Raw genomic sequence first — 23,806 nt, 5'->3', positions numbered from 1 at the left:
GCGTACGCGTGATCTGGCATGTGTGAGTGTGCACCGGACGGTGCTTTTCTGGCATCACTGTATGAAACATGAGGGAATTCGTTTGACGTGTTGTATTCTCTTCAAACGGAACGATTTATACCTCCTACTGCATGCAATGACCGCCGTTTATTCAAGGTTGACACGACATACACACATATTATTCGCAAACATAAAATGCACTAATGTAGGTGTAAGATGCAAGATAAGTCGGTGCAAACACACACGCTTGAAGCAACTCATTTTAACGAACATTTGCATCTACGCATATCATAGAGGTCACTAATACTGTGTTAACTTACACAAAGTAAAATTCCGTATTTCGTAGGTGTGTTATTATTTTATGTACGAGACAAATGCTTGAAAACTTTTCGTGAAATAGAAAATTACAATTTTTACTGCTTGATGAATGTCAAGAAACTACTTAATTTGTATTTTACGATCATGAACATTTATGACGATATTTTCTTCTTTATTTTTGTGTCATTAAATGTCAATGAACGTTTCTTTAAATCTATTTATTTAAGGTTGCACTATACAGGGATTTTCTGCTAAAATTAAACGTTCAAGATTTTGTTAGAATGTAGATGAACAAAAATAAAGGAACCATGAACATATTACAGATCAATCCACTATGTATATCACGTATGTATTGTGCAAAGTAAACCACGCAAATTGGTTGCTGATAATAGAAGACACGCGACTTGAAACAAAATAATTAATAAAGAAAAGTCTCTGAAAATGAAGTTGTACTGAATTCTGGTAAATCTACTTTCCCTACCGAGAATTTCGTTTCACTAACATTCGAGAGGATTACGTTTGTTAATAGTATATTAATATTCCTTCGGTCTTATTAGTAGAGTTTTTCTACATTTGTTTGGGCATAGGTACTGAAACAGCGTTTACACGAAAAATCGTTACAATTTTATATCGTTTCGTTATTAAAGTATCTCAACAATTACACAAGAACAAAACTGTTCTATTATTATGGACAGGACGCGTATTTTGACACTATTGCTTTCAGTGAAGACCGTCGATACTTAAAAGCAATAGTAATATACATTTTGTAAGGTGTAATTTAGAAAGACAAATTAGTAATAAATAATATGTGCATGCATGCAAAATTTAATCTAGCCATTTCTTCGGTGGCAGCACTAGTATAAGCTTGTCATACGTCAAAAACAGTGAGCGTTTTATCAGACAAAGTTTTAGCATAGTGTATTGCTTGTAAATTCAGGAAATTTTTAACAGATCATCTCTATATCGTATATTCATCAAATGGATTCATTTCCTCGACGAACTTCGTAATTTCTACTTGCAACCACTTGCCTTATGCATGTAGTAATCCATACTCTACAAGCTACGCAACGATTCAAATGCTTCTTAAGTTCATTCAATGTTGACGTAATTACTTGATTGCGTAAACATTTTCTAAACGTAAGAATATTATTTTCCACTTTTTCTTTCCGCTAATCTTAATCCAAATATTTATGACGTGTAACATAACCTGCTTATAATAAGCGGTACAATGGAGCTCGATCACGTAGTGTCATCTCCTTTGTTTTCTTATTATTTTCAAATGCCTTCTTACGCGGAATTAACTAGGTGTATTTAGTTTCAACTGTCATTTCTAATAGGCCGAACTATTTAAAAAAGCAGGCTTTGTGCAAATCTTTACATAAATATTTAGGTTTGTTAACTTTTGCTAAAGATGAATTAAAAGACAAGCAATGTAAGTTTGTCTGTATCTTACGCGATGTAACGCGAATTAGTAGAATAGTTATAGAATTTTACTAATTTTTGTTCTTATTGTTCATGGTCCTTGTAATTTTTAATATCTACCACAAGAGGTATCAATGGTATCAATTTTTATTTCAGTAACTGTTTATGAGGGAATGAAGAACTTGTATTGCTTCTTCTGTTGTCTTAAAAAAGTGGCAGGTGCCATTTAACATAATTTCTAATAATTATGGAAAATCAAAATCACCTTGGTCAAACTTATCAAACTCATCAGTCCTTTTGGAAGAAGAATACACACGCAGTGCCAGGCAGGTGTGTATACATTATGTTGCTTTATAAATGATGACAATTACTTTAAATAATTATATAATTGTTTATATGTTAAACACATAACAAAAGACCGAGTCCAAAACAAGATGGTAAAGTTGGTAAAATGGGTGCTACAATGCTTGTATCTGGTAATTTAACCAATACAGTATCAGCTAGTGGAATTACATCGGGAGGCAGTGGAGGATCCACATCGTTTCAAGACTTTCAAGAGAGCGTAGATGACGCTTGGGACTCGGGAGATGATGAATTCTGTACTGTTTCCGATGTGAAAATATCGAAAAGAGTTAGCCACTCTGCTGCTCTCAGTGTCATTAATAGTCATAGATCGAGGAAAACATGTTTAGACTCGGGTGCAAATTCAAAATCTTCGCAACGGATTCAGGAAATCATTCCCGAGGAAAAGAAAGCAGAGGCACTCCAAAGATTAGCTGTTCAACCTCTGCATTTACGAAATGCTAATCTGTCCATGCATTGCCAAGTAAATAACAGTCAACATTCCATGGATGATACGGATATAAAATATGGTGCTTCCCCACAGCATAGACCTACGCAATTCCCGGGCAGGCCGCAACCGCTTAGACAAACGAATGCTCCTACCAAATTTTTTATACCTTCTAAAGAACAAGGTGCATATCGTTGAGTAATTATTTTTATGTTAAATTAATCTGAATATTCTCTTACATTTTACTTGTTAATCATTGTAGACGGCGAAAGTAAAGTAGATAAATTTCAATCTCTTTTGGAAGCTTCTGTATTAAATTTAGATGAATTAAGGCAGCTATCATGGTCAGGTGTACCTGCAAGATTGCGTTCTGTTACCTGGAGGTTATTGTCTGTAAGTAAGAAAGGTAAACTATACCGTATTTCTATGTTTAAAGTAAAAATTTTGTTTGTATATTTAATGCTGCTGTTTGTTTTTAATAATGCAGGAGTATTTACCAGCTAATTTAGAACGTAGACAACATGTATTGGAACGTAAACGTCTTGATTACTGGAATTTAGTAAAACAGTATTATGACACTGAGAGGGATGAAGGATTTCAAGACACATATCGTCAAATTCACATTGACATTCCCAGAATGTCACCCCTTATTTCGTTGTTTCAACAGACAACAGTGCAATTAATTTTTGAAAGGATACTTTATATTTGGGCAATTCGTCATCCTGCTTCTGGATACGTCCAAGTACGCGAAAGTACACTATCTTACGCGAGTTTGTGTATACGATTTTTGCATCATTTTTATCTTGATTTATTCCTTTACTCTTTTTCCTAGGGAATGAATGATCTAGTGACGCCTTTCTTCTTGGTGTTTTTACAAGAAGCAGTCCCTATATCAGCATGGCAGGATTTAGAAAATTATGATGTCGCGTCTTTACAAAAGGAGCAGAGAAACATTATAGAAGCAGATAGCTTTTGGTGCTTATCGAAGTTTCTCGACGGTATTCAGGATAATTATATCTTTGCTCAATTAGGCATTCAGCACAAAGTAAATCAGTTGAAGGAACTTATACAAAGAATCGATGGTATGCACCTAATTGTTAAAAATTCTGCTGTTATTTTTTTGTCTTCCGGTACAGTTACATTTGTATAACTTGTTTTTTTTTTCAGCGCCGTTACATCAGCATCTCCATAAACACGGTGTAGATTATTTACAGTTTTCCTTCCGGTGGATGAATAATTTGTTAACGAGAGAAATTCCTCTTCATTGCACGATTCGCCTGTGGGATACTTATTTAGCGGAATCCGACCGATTTGCTTCGTTTCAACTTTACGTGTGCGCCGCGTTTCTTCTTCGTTGGAGACGACATCTACTTCTGCAACCCGACTTTCAAGTGAGCATTAAACAAATATTGTGATCTAGCGCACGCGCAAGGGAGACAAGATTGTAGGCAATTTGTTATTTTCGTTTAGGGACTGATGTTAATGCTACAAAACCTGCCTACCCAAAATTGGACAGATTCAGAAATAGGTATATTGGTCGCGGAAGCGTATAAATTAAAATTCACATTTGCCGATGCTCCCAATCACCTGCAGGCACACGATACCAGGTGACCAAATTACAATGCGTCTAGGTAACGATTATACATTAGTGGCCAAATAACATTGGCACAAATGGTTTTGTGCTAAGTTGTACCTCCTGTTTTACGGCCATCGTGTGTATTATACATATAATTACATGATTACATGAGTATAATTACATGATTCATGGCTATCTTAGGTTGTTTCAAACCCGACAAATTGTATCACTTTATTTTTTGATCTAAAAAAGACCTATAATTTTATTATCGATTGGTTGTTAGAGATTTTATCATTCTTCTTTTTTCTTATCATCAGCATTTTCTGTTTTTTTTTTTTAATAAGCTGAAATGTAATCGTTACGATAGATTTGCTCGCCATCTTTCAGTTTGCAAAACAAAAAGTTTAGAAACAAGCTGAAATACGAAGAGTGTACGCGAATCGGTTGCCATTTACGATTCGTATTATATTTGTATAGTATGTTTTGAATTATTATACACAGATAATATATAAGCAAAAGGTTTTATAAATCGATTGCGACTACATGGTTGTCCTTTTATGCAACAATTACAAGTTATTCTGTACACGCGTAAGTCTCCGACCTGTACACGAACGACAACTTTGTTTTTCTTTTCTTTTCTTTTTTTTTTTTTTCTAAGACGAACGCTTTTTAAACTCTCGTCTGTCAAATTGACACATTGCAGTTATCTTTATTTGTGTTGCGTATAAGTATAATATTTACAATGCAACGATATCCGGTTCAGTTTGTATCAATTATTGGTATTTTAGAATCATAAAAAGAGGGCAGATTATTTGTTCAGAAATAAGAATCTCGCGTCCAAAGGTTTTGATGCAAGTATTTGCCATGCTTACGTATTGCCATAATATGTAACAGAAAAAGAAACTTTTAACTACCTTTAAAATATATGTATGTTAAATATTCTTAGTTATTTTGTACCCATCATATCAAAATGGTTACAGTATATGATATTTTATTCACTGTTAGCGATGCAAGTAACGATCGAACGAATGGCACTACGTTTACGTACGATTATCCAATCGAATTGTAAACGTATCAATGTATACTTGACGATAACTAGTATTTCAGAAAGGACCAATCAAAAGGTGTATAACAAATTGAAATATGCGATTTATACTATAAGTTGTGCTTAATAAATGACGGATTATGATTCTTTGCTCGAATATTGTTAACATTACTTGGATAGAAGCTGATATAGTGAGATTTTTTTTCTTTTTTTCGTTTTAACCCTTCGACTCGAATCTTTTGATCGAAAATTTGTACGGGGCAGCAAAGATGATACGTAGAGTCGTTGATTAATAAATAAGACTGGCTCCTTTTTATCTGTGCGTATACATAACATTTCTCTGGAATTATTTTGAAATAAAAACCGAATCAAATACCATTTTACAAACAGTAAAGTTACTTATATTACTAAAATGTTAATTATGGCGTACACGATATTTTGCGTTACAATGCGACATTTGCGTAATGATGCGTCTTAAATACTTGTTACCAAGAGGTGAGTGGTTCGTTCGTTGGCAAACATTTTACGACATAGTATATTAAATAAATAAAAAAATCATGTGTGACGGCGATCAATAATCTATCTGTACCTCCTCTGGTACTTTAGCTGTCGTCGATATCGATTTGTCCGTAATCGACATTCAGTGGCTGTAGGGCTGCCAGTGAATCATTTAAGTTAAACGCATCCTGCAATACAAAAAGAAAAACGAAAACAAGTCAAACAATTTTATGAATTTAATAGATAAGAAACACGAGGTTAGCAATTATTTTCCCTTCGTTATAACGATAGCCTTGCGTTCATTGGTATTATTATTTTTGTGAAATACAGTTGATAAAGAATACTGAAAAAATATTCCCATGGAATGGTCATTCGAAGGTTGAATTATTTAACGGGGTTAAATTTTTTTTGAAATGTTATCTACCTAACTCTCGTTAGAGGCTGAAATTTCGTTTCCAATTAAAGATATTCGTCCAAATCAATGTTAGCTAGAACCAAAGTGGGACATTAATCAACTATTAAAAGTTCAGTCGTCGGAAGCGGTCATAATTGCCGATTACTAATATTAATCGCTTATGGTGATCAATGACAACAAGTATAATTCAAGTATACGTGGAAACTCACATAATCTGCCGTGACTGGCATCGGATAGACGCACGGAATGCATTCCATCCGCGTGACCCCGTTATTGTCGGCGATGCACTCGCAATTCTGACAGGAATTCGGCATCGCGGTTAAAGCTACCCTCTTGGAGAAAACGCTGATGAACTTCTTGATCGAGGTCGATTTATCGAAACGCAATTTGTCGCCGCTGAATATGGTTCCGTTGATTTCCAAGGACAAGGTTGTACAGTAGCCTAACGGGCTCTTCCAAAGCTTCTTCACTTGCCTCCTCAGATCCACGTCACCGACCAACGCTCTGGTGTCCTTCTTCGTGTACGATGTGGTCGCGTCCAATCCGTAGAACATTTTGTTGATCCTTTCCTTCTCGAACTCGAAGTCGCCATCCATCAGTATGTGGAGAGTGATATCGTGTTCCAGTAAAGCTTCGTGCAGCACCGTATAGTCCAGCTGAAAACGATACACCCTTAGTATCAGGTCATTCTGAATAAGTATAACATTGTTATTTTTGTGTAAATTAATATAAAGATGGCTATGAAGACCTCTCAAAATGATTCTAAACCTTTCTAATCGCGACTCGTGCAAGAGTCCAGCTGAAAACGTTACACTTAGTATCAGGTAATTCTGAATAAGCCTACCATCGTTATTTTTGTTTAAATTAATATAAAGATGCCTATAAAGTCCTCTCAAAACGATTCTAAACCTTTCTAATCGCGACTCGTGCAAGAGTCCAGCTGAAAACGATACACCTTAGTATCAGGTCATTCTGAATAAGCATACCATCGTTATTTTTGTGTAAATTAATATAAAGATGGCTATAAAGCTCTCTCAAAACTATTCTAAACCCTTCTAATCGCGACTCGTGCAAGGGCGTCGAGCCTCACCGTTTGATTTTCCGGTTCGCAGTGCGAGCAGGGCATCAAGACGAAAGTCTTGGAGACGCCAGCCCTGAAGAAGAGTTTCGTGGCGAACACGATCGCGGCGAAGATGTCCCTGCTGCCGTCGCCCACGGGCACGTGATCGAAAAAGTCGACGAATCGCGCCGCGTTCTTGGTGAAGATCTGTCCGTCGTAAACGACGCTCCTCGGATGCTCGAACACCCCGTCCGCCCCGAAGACCACCAAAGACCATCGATTGTCGACCAAGCCGCGGTCTTTGAACTCTTTGTTCATCTGAGTGACCAGCTGCTCTATGCTACGATTCTGCTTAACGTCGCGGTTACATTCTTTCCCCTCGACGATGAAGACCACGTCGGTGGACATTCGCACGTTGTCGCCCTCCAATCGTCTGAACTGACCCTCCGCCACTTGGCTCCCGTTCACCATAGTGCAGCTGGTGCACGTGTCCGGTATTCTCAGGTAAGTGTCGCGGAACATGCAGGCCTGCATGTAGGACAACGTCACCGTGCAAGCCTCCAGTTTACGCGCGCTACGGGAACACATCGTCGAGTATTTCTGTGGGTCGACCACGTCGAAACAGGACTGAAACTCGGAGCTTCTGTTCACGAAGAGGTCGTTGCAAAACTGTACAACGGCCTCGTCGTCGTTTCGTTTCATCGTCGACGCTAAATTCTCCTCGCTGGAGCACTCGTCGCTGGCTTCTATCGACCAGCTACCGGCAAACTTCCCAATGTCCTTCAGGACGAGTCCGTTCGACGCGGTGGTGTCGTCCATCGGCTCGTTGTTCATCGTGCCTAGTATACCAGCGGTCTTGCCCTGGTACCAACCAGATAATTCCAGGGTGCAGAGATCGAACTTCAAATTGCATTCCAGGAGCAGCTGGTTCGGCTTGCGCTCCACAATTATAACGTTCTCCGCTTGGTAGACGTACGTGGTTCCATTCTCTAGCTCGATGGGCAGTTTCAGGTTGCTCGTTGTGCTCGGCGAGTGTTCGGAAACGATTTTGATGCTCTGAAAATGGGAATATATTCTTTTCTTATCGAAGAAATATCGAGAGATTTATTCATTTTATTTCTATCTTTATCAAAGACTCTAAACCGGAAGTCTTTAATGGAAATCGTCTGTTCGACGAGCCTATAGAGCAGGAAAAGGAACAGAACGAATTTAATGGAAGCTCGGATGTACTAATGCCGCCTAGCAACAACTCAATTGGAGTTAAGTAATCGAGTTAAGGAGTTCTGAATTGGCACTAACGTCGTTGAACATGTCGAGCTCGATGGCGTCCTTCCCGATCAAGATGATGATCTTGTGCGTAACTCGATCGGGTTGCACGTCGTATTTGATGAGCATAGTGAACGTGTTTCGCACGAAATCGCGAGCCAACAGGTACGTGCATGGTCCAACGAAATTCAGATGTCGTCCGTCGAAAGTTACGAAATGCTGCGATCCGACGATCATCGCTTGCGCTGAAACGATCAATATGTAATAACAAAAATATACATTATTTTTTAACTTGAAAAAAATCACCGTTTCTCTTATTTTTCGTTACCTCTGAAAGGTGGCAGCCAGTTTAATGGCTCCATGTACGGCTTGTACCGATACAAACTCCAGAAAGTTAAGTTCGAGGTGACGAAGTACGACCTGATGTCGGTGATGGCCCTGAATTCGGGGATTTCGTGGAACTCGGGCGTTTGATTGAAAGCGTGCCAGGACATCGGTAGCTTCTGTTCCAAGCACATCAGACCTTCGTTGGGATCGAAGATAAACTTCGTTTTGGCCTCTCTGTATCTGCTTTCAGCTTGAAGAGCCGTCTGACTTATGTCCACCAATTTCGAGTGGACCAGCCGGATGACGCTATCGATTTTCGCTCTTATTTCAAGGTAATCGTAGAAGTAGTACACCCTGTCGTACAGCTGTTGCATCTTCTCAATGGCGTAGTGTATGGACGGTAGTTTCTGCAATTCCTTCAGCTCGGAGACGATCTCGTCGACGACGTCCTTCAGTTCCTTACCAAAAGGCACGAAAACGAAATACCTCTCCTTCAAGAACTTCATCACCAATCCGGAGTACTTCTGTATGTTGGTCACGATGTCGTTTGCAGTAATGTCTCGATACAATTTGTCAACGTCGTGGGTGAAGTTTGAGAGTCGATCGAAGTAAGGCGAAGTGATCAGATCGTTCCCTCGATCGTAGAGAAAATCGAGGATCTCCTTGCTGGCCTTCCAGACCACGGTCTCCAGATAGTGTATAAGGCGAATGAACAACGGCTCGACCAGCAACAAGAATCGATTCCATTGCTTGGATATCGCCTGCGAGAGCTTCCCCCAAAGACTCTCGATGTACTTGATGAACGAAACGTGGAGATCCTTCATGAACTTGTCGTACTTCTCCGCCAGTTTCTCGATGGTGCTCGCTACCTGCGCGAACGACTCGCCCCTCAGAATGGCCGACACGATCTCCGAGAATTTGTTGAACGCGTTCTTGATCGCCTCGATGACCCATAGCAACGAGTTCCTGATCGCCTGACCCGACTCTCCCATGATCTCCCATATCTCGTTCAAAATGTTCGGCAGAGACTCTATGTGAGTTCGAAGAGCTAGCTCGTCGATCACGTACATCCCAAAGGCGACCACGTCCTTTATGTAAAACTCGTTCGCGTTGTAGGAGTTGTTCAGGTAAATCTTCAGCTCGTCCAAGTCCGTTTGCAGCTCCTTCAGGTTGTTCCAGTCGTCGATGAAGTCTCGAAGGTCGTCCTGAGCGTCGTCCCAAACCTCGGATATTACGTTCACCGTTTCGCTCTTTATGTATTGCTTCCAATAGTCTGCGTCGTCGTTCACGCCGTTGTATAAATTCAAGACACCTTGCTTGATACCATTGATGATGTCGCTCTTGAGGTCGGGTCTCCAACGTAGGGTGGAAGTGACCAGTCTGGAGTGATTCAGTTTCAAGTAAAAGGACACGTCGGAGACGGAGAAGTCCTCTTCGTAGGTTCTCCAAATATCGAACACTGCATTACGGGCGTCAGGAATGGTCCCGTACATCCTCAAACTCTCAACAGCGTCAGGCGTGTAATTGACCATCATCCTCGTCAGTTTTTCGTCCGGATCCAGGAAGAAATTCCCGGTGGCGTTCAGATCCGGAGTGTTTATCACGGTACCGTTCACAAAGTACTGCTTTTCGGAGGGATAAAATCGAACGTAAATGTATTTGACCGCCTCGTTGTAGTCCCGTTCGAAGAGGACCTCTCTGCGAACGAGATCCAGGCGACTGTTTATCTTCCCGGATTCGGAGATCAAGAAGCTTCGCTTGTAACTGCCGTTGTTCATAGTCTCGTACATAATGGTCCCGTTCGTGTGAACGAATCCCCGAACGTCGAGGTTCAATCTCGTGTTTGGATGCTTCCCGGCCACCTCGTAGACGTATCTTCTGGCCACAGGCAAGTCGCTCTCGTCCCTGACGAACGCAGATAGGACGAGAAGCTTGTCGGGGTCGGTGGAATAGTCGGCGGTGAAAACGACGTTCATCAAATCCTTCTTGTCCCTTTTAAACAGTTCTCCTTGAACGAAGACTACCTTCTCGAAACTCGGGTGCCTCAGACTGAATGTGGCTCGTTGTTGCGTGGTGGTGTTCGCGGATGTGAGGTTCGCCCAGTTGAACAACGCCCCGATGGTTCTGGGCTTCTCCGTTTCGCGGTCCCAATCGAGCTTCACTTCGGAGCTCAGCTCCTCGCGGCTGATCCAATAGGATCCGTCCAGAGTGAAGTTCCTTCGCGGATAGGACACGCTCAGCACCAAGAACTGATTGTCCACATCCTCCGTGGTTTTGTTCAGGATGTTCACGCGATAGGAGATCCACGCGTCCTCCGTCAAGGTCAACGTGGCGTTGTGATCGAACTCGCCAGGCAACACCTGATAATCGGCCTGCAGCTGCACGGTTTTGTTGAAGTTCATAGCTTTCAGATGAATGTCCTGACCCGTGTGGGTCGTCCTGATCCTCGACTCGCCGGCGATGTTCAACGCGGTTTTGTTATCGATCCGATAGAGGTTCACGTGCTTGAACTCCACGGTCGGATAATTCGTACCCTCGTTTCCGGCGCTGTATTCGTACTGATTTATATAGAGGATGCCAATCGGTTTGTAGGGGTTCTCGATCTTTATTTGTATACGATCTTTTTCGAAACCGGCCCTGGACTCGCTTTCAGAGTTGTATCGACCGCGGAGAATCTTCTCTCCGTTGTAAGTCATTTCAGAGTAACCGGTAGTGACCAGGGAACGTTCCTGGTAGCCGTACGTCAAATGACCGATGTGACGGGTGCTCAGTGGAATCTCAGCGTGAAAAATCCCGTTCAAATCAAAGTCCAGCTTCTGGCTGCGGTAGGTATAGTCTGAATCAATCACTGCCGTGTTTTGGGGCCAGAAGACTGTGGCGAATCTTCTGTTTCGTTGTCTGCAATAGAAAGTATTATTACAGTAGGTCTATAGTTGGGTAAATTTTTATTCATTATTCTATTAAACAAAAGAAACAAGCGTTGCGTCCGACTTGGCTCGAGACATCCACTTACAGAGTGGTGAGTACGATGAATTCACATCCAACGCGCGGAACGTTCGCCAGTGCCAGAACGTTGATGGTTCCGTTGACGTTCATCAAACTTTCATACGACACGTTCGCGGAGCCCACCTGCGTGCTGGCTGGATAATACACGTCCGCGTTTATCAAACGTACAACAGCGTCGTGGGTGGCGTCGTAATTGAACAGTAGGACCAACGTGTCCTGCTGTTGGAATTTTGGGGTGTAAAGCGAGTACTTGAGTCCGATCTCCTTATTGTCGAAGGTCATGTTGAGGAGGTTGTTGATGGACTGAGTGGGTAGCATCCCCCAGGACGCTCGAAGATGGCCGTTGATGTCTCGCGTGCCCATGTGTATCTGTACGAATTTATACAATTAACAATCTATTCTTTGGATTAAAATTGTCTACCAAAGGTGTAAGAAACCTTTATAAGATAAAGTATACCAAAGAACTGGATACTGACCGATCCTTCCGAGGCGTAGTTCGTTTTGGCGCGCACGGTGTCGTAACCGATCACGTAACGAGTGTCCTTGACCCCGCCGTTTGCATGATACATGATCAGAAACCGATGATCGTCGTTGTCGGGAGGCGGCAGCCTGACGAAAAATATAGCGTCGATTTTCTCGTGGCTCCGGAACCCGACGGTGGCGTTCGCCGCGAATTTCCACTTCTCCCGATCGACGTCCACGTCGAAGCCCACGTCGACGTTCCTGAAGAGGCGTCCAAGGTTCTTGAAGTACAACCGAGTGTCGACGTTCTTGCTACCCAGGTTTTTCGTGTCGTATCCCAGGAGGACTCTTCCAAACATGTCCACCATGTAGACCAACTTCCACTGCAAGGTCGTGAAACGAACGTCCCCGTTCAGCAGGCTGTGCACTCGAACGTCGCCGCTGTTGTTGGTCAGCAGCATGTTTCCGTTTAAAGTGAGATTGCTAACATCCTTCAGAGGCGTCTCCGCGCGTACGTAGAGACTAGTATTACCGTTCACTTGGACGTTCATGAACGCGGTCACCTGGCATTGTTTCCTCTCGCCAGACTTCTGGAGGACCTCTGTGCGGACCCAGAAGTCCCAGTTCAACGAATTGATGATGTTCGCGTCTAGGGTTCCGTTCATAGAACGGCCCACCAGGTCCACGTTCATGCCATACTTCTCCTTCTTCAGCGTTAAAACGAAATCCTCCTCGTCCGTCCCCGTTGTCGACTTGCTCGTCAGCTCCAGGTTGCTCAAAGAGTCGTTCGTCGTGACGATCGTGGCGAACACCTTGCTGGTCGCTTTGCTCGCGGCGTTCAACAGCTCGCCGTCCAAGTTGTACAGAGTATCGTTTATTTTCTTCACGTCGCCGTGGAACTCGAAGTGAGCGTTCGTCAGAGCCGGCGTGTAGAGTTTGGCCACCACGGCCCCGGCGCTGTAATTACCCGACAGTTTGTACACCCGATCAGCCAGGTGCTTCACGACGATCGTCAGGTTCGCTGTGTCGTTGGTCACGATCTCGTTCGCGTACGAGACGTCGACCACGACGCTTTTCAGCGACTCTATCCAGGTGTGCAGAGTAACGACAGCCTTCACGCTATCATCCCCCACGTACCAGTCTGATTGTACAGACAACAGCTTCGCGACGGGTTTGCCGACCTCTCCGCTGACCTTGACGTATTTCTCCTTCCCCGTGAAGTCACGCTTGACCGCGAGTATCAGTCTCTGTATCTGCAGCAGGGGTGTGTCGACGTCTACCTTGAAGGACGTGTCCATGAGCCCGTCCTCCGTCTCCAGGACCCCCAGGACGTCGATGGCGCTGCTCGGGGCCCGAATGCCCACTGCAGCCGTGTAGAAGCTCTCGGCGATGTTCAGCGTGACGTTCGTGTCGAGGAACTTGACGAACTCCAGAGGCGTTTTGACGTTTATCGCTACGATGTGCGTCTGCGCCTCTGTCTCGCTCTCGCGGTACATGTACTTCACGTCCACCCCCGATTCCGTCCACGTCTTCTGTCGCCTGACGTTCAAGGCGAACTGCATCGTGTAATCGGCGTTCTCCATGTCCACGACGAACGCGTTCACGCAAACGAGTTCGTTGAACAGCTTGAACGGGGTGATCAGGTTCAGCTCGTTCTTCATGTTGAACAGATCCTCGATGAAGAACGCGTCGTCCAGCACGATCTTCCCTTGGAAGTATTGAGCGACGGCGTATACCTTGTAATGAGGTCCATTGTGGTCGATGTCCAACTCCCCTGTGATGGGTTCTACGATCATGGGATAGATCTCCATTTCCCCGTGCCAGTAGAAGATGCTGGGCTCCTCGTCCAGGAGGTCGTAATCCTCTTCCTCTTTCGTCGAGTTGCCCGCGACTTCGTCAGGCGTTTTTATAGGGATGTTGACAGGCGGTGGTTTTGGACCAGCCTTGGCCTTCGCGCCCATCTTCACCTCTGCTAGTCGAATGGTGAACTCGGTGTCCACGTTTCGATTCTGACTCTCGATGTCCGTGACGATCAGCTTCGCGACCACCCCGACCTCCTCGAGGCCTTGCACGGGCGAGAACACCAGGTAACTGTAGTGGAAGTTGGTGATGCTGAGATAGTGCCAGACGCCCTGGAAGCCAGCCAGCATGCTGTTGTACGCGATCCTGAAGTCGACCTGCCGGTTGTTCAGCTTGGCCACGAGAAGGGATCTCTGGAGCACGTCCAGCGGAGTGGCGAGCATCAGCTTCACGTTGAAGTCGTACTCCGCGGTGAGAAACTGGCAGATCACCTCGAACCCGATCGGTCCGCTAGGTATCACCATTTCCGCGACCACGTGTCTGTTGCTCTCCGACAAACCGAACCGTCCACGAACGAACGTGAATTTCTCCAGCGGCGTGGTAACGTTGAACTGCACGGTGGACTCCTTGAAACGGCGCAGATCGCCGAGCAAGTTCGCCGTGTACGTTCTCTTGTCCAGGTCCAAGTTCGCTGCGCCCAGGAACTTCCAGTCGGGCAGGATTTGCAGCTGACACCTCATGTCGGACTTCTTGTAACTGGTGACCGGGGACTCGAGATGCAGATTACCGGTCAGATTGAACACGTTGTCGGACTCTCTGTCCAGGTACCAGATGCTCCACGCGTCGATCACCTTGTCCGGATTGTACTTGATCAGCAAATGAGTGTCAGCTGTCTGCGAGTCGACGATCTTGTGGGTGACGTTTACGGTGGTCCAGGCGATGGAGTGCACAGTGCTGGTCACCCCGCAGTCAGCTCTCCATTCTCTGACCTTCTCGCGGTCCACCATGCTGCCGTCGAATTCAGCCAGCAGATGCTGGGAATCTTTCCAATGGGTGCCGCAACTCAGCCTGATCCTGTTCCGATCCTGCAGATATCTGCAACGCGATTAGAAACGGATAGATCAAGGCGTTCTACATGTTAGAAGAAGGAACGTTGAACCGTTCGTTATAAAACTGATAGATGCGATGTACAGAGCATTTTAATTTTACTATTTATTTTATAAAAAACGGTTCAATTAATGCGACGAAACGGAAGAATTACTTTGCGACCAGAGCGGTCTTTCTCCATTGCTCGAAGGGCGTGAGAAACTTGCTCTCCACCTTCATCGACTTGTTCCACGGCTGCACGTCGTATTCCGTGGCGACGAAGAATTTGATCGTCTTGTCCGGGTTCCAGTCGATCGATGCGTCCAGGATATAGTTGTACAGGCCCCGCGAGGCCACGCGACACGAACCGGTGATGAAACGACCGGGGTAAATGAAGCTGACGACTACGGTGAGGTTCTTCTTGGGCTGGTGATTCTCGTCGATCGCCGGGACCACCAGCTTGTCGAACGAAACGAACAACGCTACCTTTAGCGCGGGATCCCTGTTCACGTCCCACTTCACCTCCGCCCCGAATCCTTTCTTGTTCTCTTCGTTGATGCCCGTCAGCGCCAGGTGAACGTCCCTCCATTTGTCCAGGTGCACCTCCATGCGAATTTCCCGTTCAGCGTCCACGCTCGTCATCACCGAGTACACGTTGTTTCTGTACCGTCCTTCGACGTACGAGATGAAATCCGTTGGTGACACGACCGTGTGGTTCAGGATGAACGCGTATTTGTCTCTGTCCAGCTGTTCCACGTAGACACTGAGCCGGACGTTGCTGTAATTCTTGTACAGCTTGCAATTCACCAGAACGTCCGTGTCGAAGCTCGGCGACTTGACGTTTAGCTTCAAACTGTGGCTGACGATGGTGGCCACCGATCGGTCCGTATAGGTACCGCGAGCAGTCATATTGTGCCCGCTGAACCAAGTACCTCTGAAGTCTAGCTCGTAGGTACGCCTCGATCGCTCCGTTATTCGCACGTCCAACAGCATGGAGTTGAAATTCGGTATCGTTAGGTTCGCGTGGCCTTCCATGGCGAACATCAGACCACGGGGCATTGCCAGGATCACCGTCAGGCTGATTATTTTTTCTGGATAGGCAGAGACTAAACGTTAATACAAAGTTCAATGAGTAAAGAGTTCTCTATTTGATAATAGTACCTGGAGCGTATCCAATCATCAAACGAGTCTTCGATTCCGGCCCCATGGCGTAGTGATCGATGCTCATTTTGATATCCAAGTTCTGAATGGGCTTCGTTATGACGATCGACGCGCTCACTTTCGTGTCCCGATTCTGGAAATACATCTTCGAGTACGAGAGGATCAGCTGGGCGGTGAGCTTGTGGCGGTCGTCCATCAGGTGCGGCTTCGAGTTGATCTCCGCGTGCAGTTCCAAGTGACCGAACACCTGCTGATACCAGGCGGTTATCACCGCGTTCAATTGCGGATACGCGGTGGAACGTAGCTTCAGATCCGCCGCCTTATGCGTCAGAGTCTTCGACGAACGATTCGACAACGACACTTCCAGCTGGAGCATCTCCTTCTTGGGCATCTTCTGCAGCTGATACTCCAGCACGAAGTCAGCGGCCAAGCTCACGTTCCTTCGGACGATGTAGCCCGCCAAGTTGCTCCAGACTTTCTTTGTACGGAAGGTCAAGTCTACATCGCACTGGGACACGTCGTTTTTCCAAGCTTGTCTTATTGTGCCTTTTAAAAAGATTTAGCAAGCAAGTTACTCAACGCCCACGGAAGCTAATATGTACAGTCGAACTTGAGAGTAACGAGCACCAAGAGACAGAAACAATTCTACAACCATTACTAATTCTACTACTGATCTTGCTGCATCCATTACAATAAAGTTCAACCGGGAAAGTACCTAATAAAGCGGCGATCCGCTCGTTGTTGACGATCAGATGCATTTGCGGACTGAAAATCAGACCATTGCTGAATTTCTTGGTGGAGTAGCCCAAGCTGGCGTCCAAGTGCTTGGTGCCATTTATGTCGAATCCTATGTCTATGAACGTCTCGTTCTCCGTACTCTTGTAGGTACCTGAAAGAAAAATTACGCGCGTACCATGAGATTGGTCAGACACGTGTACCAGTTGCCTGATCGACGTATGGATTACCTTCAGCCACTATAGAATTCCCAGAGGACCGCAACAGAACAGTGACGTTGTGCGTCTTCTCGTCGAAGGACACGGTGGCGCTCAATTCTCTGTTCACTTGCGATCCAGGCGTATCGAACACGGTTTTAAAAATGTTTTGCTTCTGTAATAAAATAATTGGAAGCATTGTATTGCCAGTCTCGACGTACCGAGTCGTTTTTATCCTAGAAAAAGTATATACCTCAGTTTTCTCCCATTTATACTCCAACAAGTAGTTTTTAGCTGTAGGATCTGCCTTGATCAACGAGATCTTGAAGAGCGTAGGTCCGCTGAGAAGGAAGTACGGCGCGTCAGGATTCTTCGTCACGTTCGGTAGTTGATAATTGACGCACATCTTCAATCCCACGAGCCTGTCCAGAGCCGTCCAACTGCAGCTCGTGTTGCTAATAACGTTGCTAGGAATGATCGCCTTTTTATTATTCTGTCCGGCGATCAGAATGCCCAGCGGCTCCTCCTCGAGTTCCGCCCCGTTGCCTTTCGTCAGAAGAACGTCCGTGCCAATCGAGAACACCTCCATCTTCTTGTTTGGTAAACCCAAGCTCAGACGTATCGAACGCAATCCCTTCACGCTCAAATGAACTTGGACAGCCCCGGAGGAGTACACGTTTGATCTCAATTTGATTCCAGCGCTCTTGTAGAACGCATCCACGGTCATGCTGCCCACAACGTCTACGCTCACGCTGCTCAAAGACATTTAAGAGTTAATATATCTTTTAAGTTCAACGATGTAACATATTAAAAGACAGAATCTTGGACAAATCTTGGATTAGTGTAAAAGAGATCTTTGACTACTAGATAAATTCTCCAACTACCTGGGCGCTAGATTGCTGACGAATTCAACCTCCCCATTGGAAATCCGTTTGGTGTCTAGTAACCCTGACATCTTGAAGTTGCATGCCGCGGAGCCAGCAATGTCCAAACGCACTGTTAACCCGGACGACATTGGCACCACGAAAGTAGAATCCAGGAACATTATCGCGTTCTCGTAGTGAATTTCCTTCCCAGAAGCGATTTGCTTGAATTTCTCCCACGGGTTCAAATTTAACAAGGCTTCCCTGATTTCTTGATCGTTGTTCAGTGTCATGTACTTCAGGTCATTCCCAAATACCTGAACAAACACGTAAGATAAAAATAAAATAATAAGCAAAAGGTCAATAGAATAAGTCTTTCTTGCTTACTTTGTAACCGAGACTAATCGTAGGATTATCAAAGTTATTTTCGATAACGTTGGGCAGCCGTTTCACGCGTTTCCAGTAGTTCTCTTCCGGTGCTGCTCTGAACTTCCTGAGGAAACTGTTGAAGAATCCCGACACTTTCTCGTTGCTGTACGGTCCATCCGGGCCAAAGAACTTCTCCGCGTAGTATTCGAGGCCCTCGAACCTCGTGGTCAACTCGAAGATGTTCACAGACTCGCCAAAGAGGTCGACAGTGACATTGAACGTTGCTGAACGAGGTATGTACGATTTCGGGGAGAAGATCAGATTTCCTTGATAGTTCGCGCCGAAATTGTACTCCTCCGAGAAGAACGACCCGTCGTAATTTCGCGAGAACTTTCTTCTGTCGCTGTTGAACTTGTCGTCGAGGTCCCTGTCCGTCAGGAGACTCTGAATCTTCACCATCGTCGGCGACGCGGAGTTGTAGAGGTTTGTCAAATGGCTCCAAACGAAAGTTCCAACTGCAGAGTGTGGAAGGATGAGTTTAGAGAACAGAACCTGTATTCTAATTTAAAATCTGAGCTATTAACCTTGATTGACCTCCTCCGTCTTCAGCGTGTGCTTGATCGTTTTGATGACGTTGTAATCGGGACAACGCATCACTTGCAAATAGGACGCTATGCGTATTTCCGCGTCCAAGGTGAAGTTCCTATAATAGTCCATGAAGAAGAGATCTCGCGTTGTCTTGCAAGACGGCATCCTGCGATGGGCGTCGACAGCAGCAACGCGAATTTCCATCGGTAGGAATCCGCTGTCGTCGTCTATGCATTCCTTCAGCCGCGCCATTAAGCTTTCCGTTTCCAAGCCCATGTTCCCTATCGCCTTCAAAGCTTCCATGGTCTAAAATTGAATAAATAAATTGCTTAACACATTGACTGCCACGTCACCCACATATGGGTGACACAACTTTTCACCAAGGAGTTAAAAAAATTAATTCTCAAGATCAGATGCAAAATAAAATAAAGTTAGGTAGAGCCCTTGAATTTCAACGAGTCTGTGAAAATAAATTCCATGACAAATTCTTGGCATGCTAGTTTCCAGTTGTCCAAAAACAAAATTTAATTTTCTTTTTAATTTGAGTGTTAAGGGTCTATCAAAAATATCCCCGACTAATCTAAACTCCATCCAGAGGCATTCTCTCATACGTACGTCCTTGATCGCGGAGGGCGAGTGCGTTCGTGGCGTGCAGCCCTTCTCGACCTTTTGCTCCAGGTACGAGAGGAATCGCGTCACTTGCTCGACGTTGCTGCACCGAGTCTCGTGATTGGCGCAAAAAGCGTGAATCGTCGCGGAGTAACTCAACACAAACTGAGCCTCCGGGATCTGACGCTGGAACTCCAGAAGGGGCGACAGAGACCTGATCGTCTCTTGATTCGGTCGCGGGATCAACGCGAACGCGGTCACCCAATTGTTGATCGTAGACTGATCGATGTACTTTTTCATTATTAAATCCTTCATCACGCTCACAGCTGCGTTGCTGCCCATAAACGGCAGAGCATCCATAATATGTTTCCTGCAAGAGAATCAAACGCGTCATTGGGACATTATTGTATCGCGCGTCTGCAAGAAGATGGCCACCGGGACGGGGATCTATTTGAAAGTTAATTGCTTCTTCGATGAGTCAGGTACACAAAAGCGTGACACCATAAACCCTGGATCGAAGTTCCAAATTCGACTTCCTACAACCATAAACTAATAAAACTGTGCAAACCTGTCCCCAGCCCGGTGCCATAAATCTTGATCTAATACAACTCCTCCAAGGCGACGACTGTTCTACTCACTTTCCAGTTTTGCAAATACTGTTGGCCCTGGCGAACAATTGCGACAACGACGGATAGTCCAACAGCCGCGCCGAGTGAACGAACTCGGTGAACGTCTCGGGGAACTGTTGCTGGAGCTCGTCCATGCTCACCCCCAGCCTGCACATCATCTTCAGAAGATCCCTGGACGTTCTCAGCTCGCCGTGCACCGTTCTGGGTACTTTCGAATAATCGTAGATCAGCGTGGTCCTCTTCGCGCGATCCCATCCCCGATTCTGCTTCTCCTTGCTCTCGTCCTCATCCTCGTTCTCATCATCGTCGTTGTTCGACTCGTACTCGTCCGAATCTTCTTTCGTCTCTCTGAGCAAGCGAAGGACAGCTGTGGACTCGGTTCTAGCGCCCGTGTTGCCGCTGGAAAGCGGTTGCAATCGATGCAGATCCTTGCAGACGACCTCCTGGTAGACATTGTGGTCGATGGTCAGCTCGCAATCGCTCCGCGACTGAAGAAGAGGATGACGTGTCGCGTGAGAACCGGACCTGGGACTCCTGTAGACGTTCGATTGGATGATGGAGAAGTGTTTGGACCCGTACGAGCAATCCGAGAGGTTCTTCGACTTCTTCACCACCAGGCTCGTCCGTCTCGCCTCGTGTAGCCGGTAAGTCGTCTCGCAGATCCCGTTCACGTCCAGCTCGTCCGCGCGATGGTCCACGTCGAATCTGCGCATGGTGTTCTGAAGCATCGACAGTACTCCCCTCTTCAGGTTCAACGCCCAGATCGGTTCCTGCCTGTCGGGGCATAGCTCGTCTATACGTCCGTCGTCGTACGAGAATCTCAGGACGTGTCGTTCCAGGCTCGACTTGAAGTCACCGCCGGCGCGATCCGGGAACTCGGGGTCGTATTTTCGAGGATCGTGGCTGATGCTCGCGTTGCGGAATTTCAAGCTACCCTCGCAGGGGCTGGAGAATCGAACGACCAGGTCAGCGTCGAGGCGAAGGGTCGATTCGTTTCGCGGTTGACTCGACGAACCACCTAAATTCGTGCTGACGTCCACGGAGTATCTGTACCAGTACGAGACGTCCTCCGCGTACTTGAATTTCCGGCTCGCTGGCACTGCAAATGCGGTGACAAATGTATTTAGATATCTACTAGGCTTGACGAAGAGTATTCGAATTTTTAAAATGTAAAATACTATGAACATTGACCTAGCAAAGGTTCTGTTATAGTATACTTGTTATTGCGGTTTACCTTTGCATTTCGTACGGCTGCATTGCGCCGGGTCCTTGACGATCTCTGAAACAGAATTATCAATGAGATTAGAAACATTTCGTCCGTCGAAAATTGCCGTTCTTAGAAACGAGCTCGCCGAACAACACGTTGTGAATGGAAGTTACGCTTTGCCGATAACGCGACCGATAGCTGTGCACTGAATGCAGCTTCTCGGAATGGAGTATCGAATAACACGCGTCGCAGATAACCGGCCGACGAAGAAAGTTCGATCGTCGAGCTTTGATAAAATAATATAGTCGGAGAGGCCGAATTCTAAATACATAAAATTCGCTTTAAAAATGTAAAAGCCGACACGCTGACCAAGGGAACTCAGCAACCCGAAACTTCCGATATTTATGAAACTCTGCAGATTTTTTTAATCTAAATTATCGTCGTTTCATAAGAACTTACGTATTTTCGTTTAAACAAATTTCATTCCGAGAAAATATGTACAGATACATAATTCTAGTAACAGATAAACAAACAATATTAATCATCAACAGAGCGATCATATTTCATATAAATCGGTCAGTATTTTTTATGATGAACGGATTTGATCTGATAAGTCTATTTTTATGTATGTTTACGTTAGACCAGAAAATCGAAGAGTTAAATACTCGGATTTACGGGATGACCTAATAGATCGGAAGAACTTTATGACATCGATGTATGAAAGAGTTGTCATCCTTGACGCAACAAGATACATCATAATTATTTTAAAAATATAAAAAAAATAATTTAATAGAAGTTGTAGAATTCTCGTAACCTATTTTTTGTTGCATAAAATGTATTTTTATTTTGTTCCTTTCTATCTGGTTCTTATAATACTTCTATTATAAAGGGTTTACCGTCTCTGGTATATACCTAAGGAAACCGTAGATACAACATTGGTACAATATGTCCATAAACTTTTAAGGAAAGAAAGGAAATCCTGTCCGTAACTAACAAACAGCTGGAGAATTGGGAAACCCCACAATGATGTGTACCCAAAAGGGGGAGGGTTTGGGGGTTCATGGAAATCACTATATCTGTTCCACGTGCTACGGTGTTCTCAGGTATAGACCAGTGTTTCCCAAATTGGGGCGTAATTTTGATTATTTTTAAAAGCGTTTCTTCTATGGTATAAAATTCTTTGAGACTTCGAGGTGGGGTATGTTTCTAAAAAATTGAAAAATAGATAGACCTGTAATATTAAGTTTGAATAACCGGCGTGGGGAGAAGTTTACCTGGTTGCACAGTGTCGATCGCTATGCAGATCACGATGAGAAAGATCGTCACATGGTTCCACGATCGTTGATTCCGAATCATATTGCTTCTTCCGGTAATCAGCGAGGTCAAGGTCGTCACTCCTTTCTCAACGCGTTCTTCATCCCCTCGTTCACGGGGAAACGCTTCTACTCCATTCTGCGAGCGATCGGTTCGATCCACGCTTCGATCGCACGAGAATCAATCGCGTTCGACGCTGTAATTCGAAAGAACAGAGATCCCCGTTTACATTTCTTAAACAATATTTAACCGTATTGAAAAACAGTTAACGACAGGGAAAAATGTAAAATGTTTCGTGTCTCTTACTAGGACCAACTAATATTAAAAAAGAAATTATTCCACGTTAGTTTAGAACAGCACGTTGAAAAGGACTCCCGTGTAAGTCCAAACCCGTTGCAATAAAATAAATGCTCGGACGTGACAAGTTTGAAATTTTATCGTTGACACCATTCGTCGACGCGGCGGAAACGTGGGCGGCTGGTCGAGTTTCACGAAAACGATAAAAAAATCACGCGAAAAACGACCACGAAGAGGCACAAGACACGCGTCGGGACGCGATAACCGCCGATTCGATCGTACCGTTTCGATAACGTACACAGAAAATTATTCGCACGGTCCGTCGCGGTACCACCGTGTAGGACGCTGATTGAGCGGAAAGATCGAACTGAGCGCAATTGGGGTGCAAAACGGGCAACGGCACGCTCGATGGGAAGCAGCCAGCGTACGCGGTGTATCCGTTAAGTAAGTGCTTCCTGCCCTGACCGTGCTCGCCAAACGAATGGCTAACGACACCGAATCAACTGGAGTACCCCTCCCAGAGGGGGAGAGTTCGGTGCCAAAGGTCTTCTTGTTTTTCGTATTTGTAAGGGGTCAGGGATCGCCAGGCGATAAGATAATACGCGAGAAACGACCATTCCCGGCCGTCTATGATCCTTACGGTAACGTTCGAGGAATACGTATCGGCTTTATTATTAGGCCGACGCATACGAAACGTCGTTTTTCAACGATTTCAAGTCTGCGCCGCGATAACGGGCCGCTCGACGATGTCAGATCATCGAATTGC

At 45.0% G+C, this 23,806-nt stretch overlaps 2 protein-coding genes across 4 annotated transcripts; one reads left to right on the top strand and one right to left on the bottom strand.

Moving 5' to 3' along the window:
- The first annotated feature begins 1,203 nt into the window (after positions 1–1,203).
- Positions 1,204–4,156, top strand: LOC122397958 (TBC1 domain family member 22B). 2 transcript variants are annotated; one of them, XM_043397486.1, is made up of 9 exons: positions 1,204–1,455; positions 1,897–2,070; positions 2,158–2,566; positions 2,627–2,714; positions 2,793–2,923; positions 3,018–3,272; positions 3,363–3,612; positions 3,698–3,921; positions 4,001–4,156. In XM_043397486.1, the coding sequence occupies exons 2-9, from the start codon at positions 1,988–1,990 to the stop codon at positions 4,139–4,141; spliced, it is 1,581 nt and encodes a 526-aa protein (XP_043253421.1). In that variant the 5' UTR covers positions 1,204–1,455; positions 1,897–1,987; the 3' UTR covers positions 4,142–4,156. The 2 variants fall into 2 exon arrangements, with proteins under 2 accessions (XP_043253421.1, XP_043253420.1); XM_043397485.1 differs by having other exon boundaries at positions 2,158–2,714.
- Positions 4,157–4,171: 15 nt separating this feature from the next.
- Positions 4,172–23,507, bottom strand: LOC122397957. 2 transcript variants are annotated; one of them, XM_043397484.1, is made up of 20 exons: positions 23,323–23,507; positions 22,704–22,939; positions 21,457–21,501; positions 20,232–21,321; positions 19,600–19,963; positions 18,981–19,290; positions 18,415–18,911; positions 18,049–18,344; positions 17,418–17,916; positions 17,198–17,339; positions 16,948–17,121; positions 16,233–16,778; positions 15,247–16,162; positions 12,200–15,080; positions 11,731–12,092; positions 8,719–11,615; positions 8,424–8,635; positions 7,155–8,180; positions 6,274–6,720; positions 4,172–5,837 (listed from the first exon to the last, which is right to left on the bottom strand). In XM_043397484.1, exons 2-20 carry the CDS (start codon positions 22,783–22,785, stop codon positions 5,754–5,756), a joined length of 12,870 nt encoding a protein of 4,289 aa, XP_043253419.1. In that variant the 5' UTR covers positions 22,786–22,939; positions 23,323–23,507; the 3' UTR covers positions 4,172–5,753. The 2 variants fall into 2 exon arrangements, with proteins under 2 accessions (XP_043253419.1, XP_043253418.1); XM_043397483.1 differs by having other exon boundaries at positions 23,339–23,507.
- Between the last annotated feature and the right edge of the window lie 299 nt (positions 23,508–23,806).

This window comes from Colletes gigas, unplaced genomic scaffold, assembly GCF_013123115.1.
Source record: "Colletes gigas isolate AHSC1104 unplaced genomic scaffold, ASM1312311v1 Colletes_gigas_Sc00010, whole genome shotgun sequence".
Classification (NCBI taxonomy): domain Eukaryota; kingdom Metazoa; phylum Arthropoda; class Insecta; order Hymenoptera; family Colletidae; genus Colletes; species Colletes gigas.
Note: the sequence above shows the minus strand (reverse complement) of the source record. Positions and strands in the feature narration are given on the sequence as shown.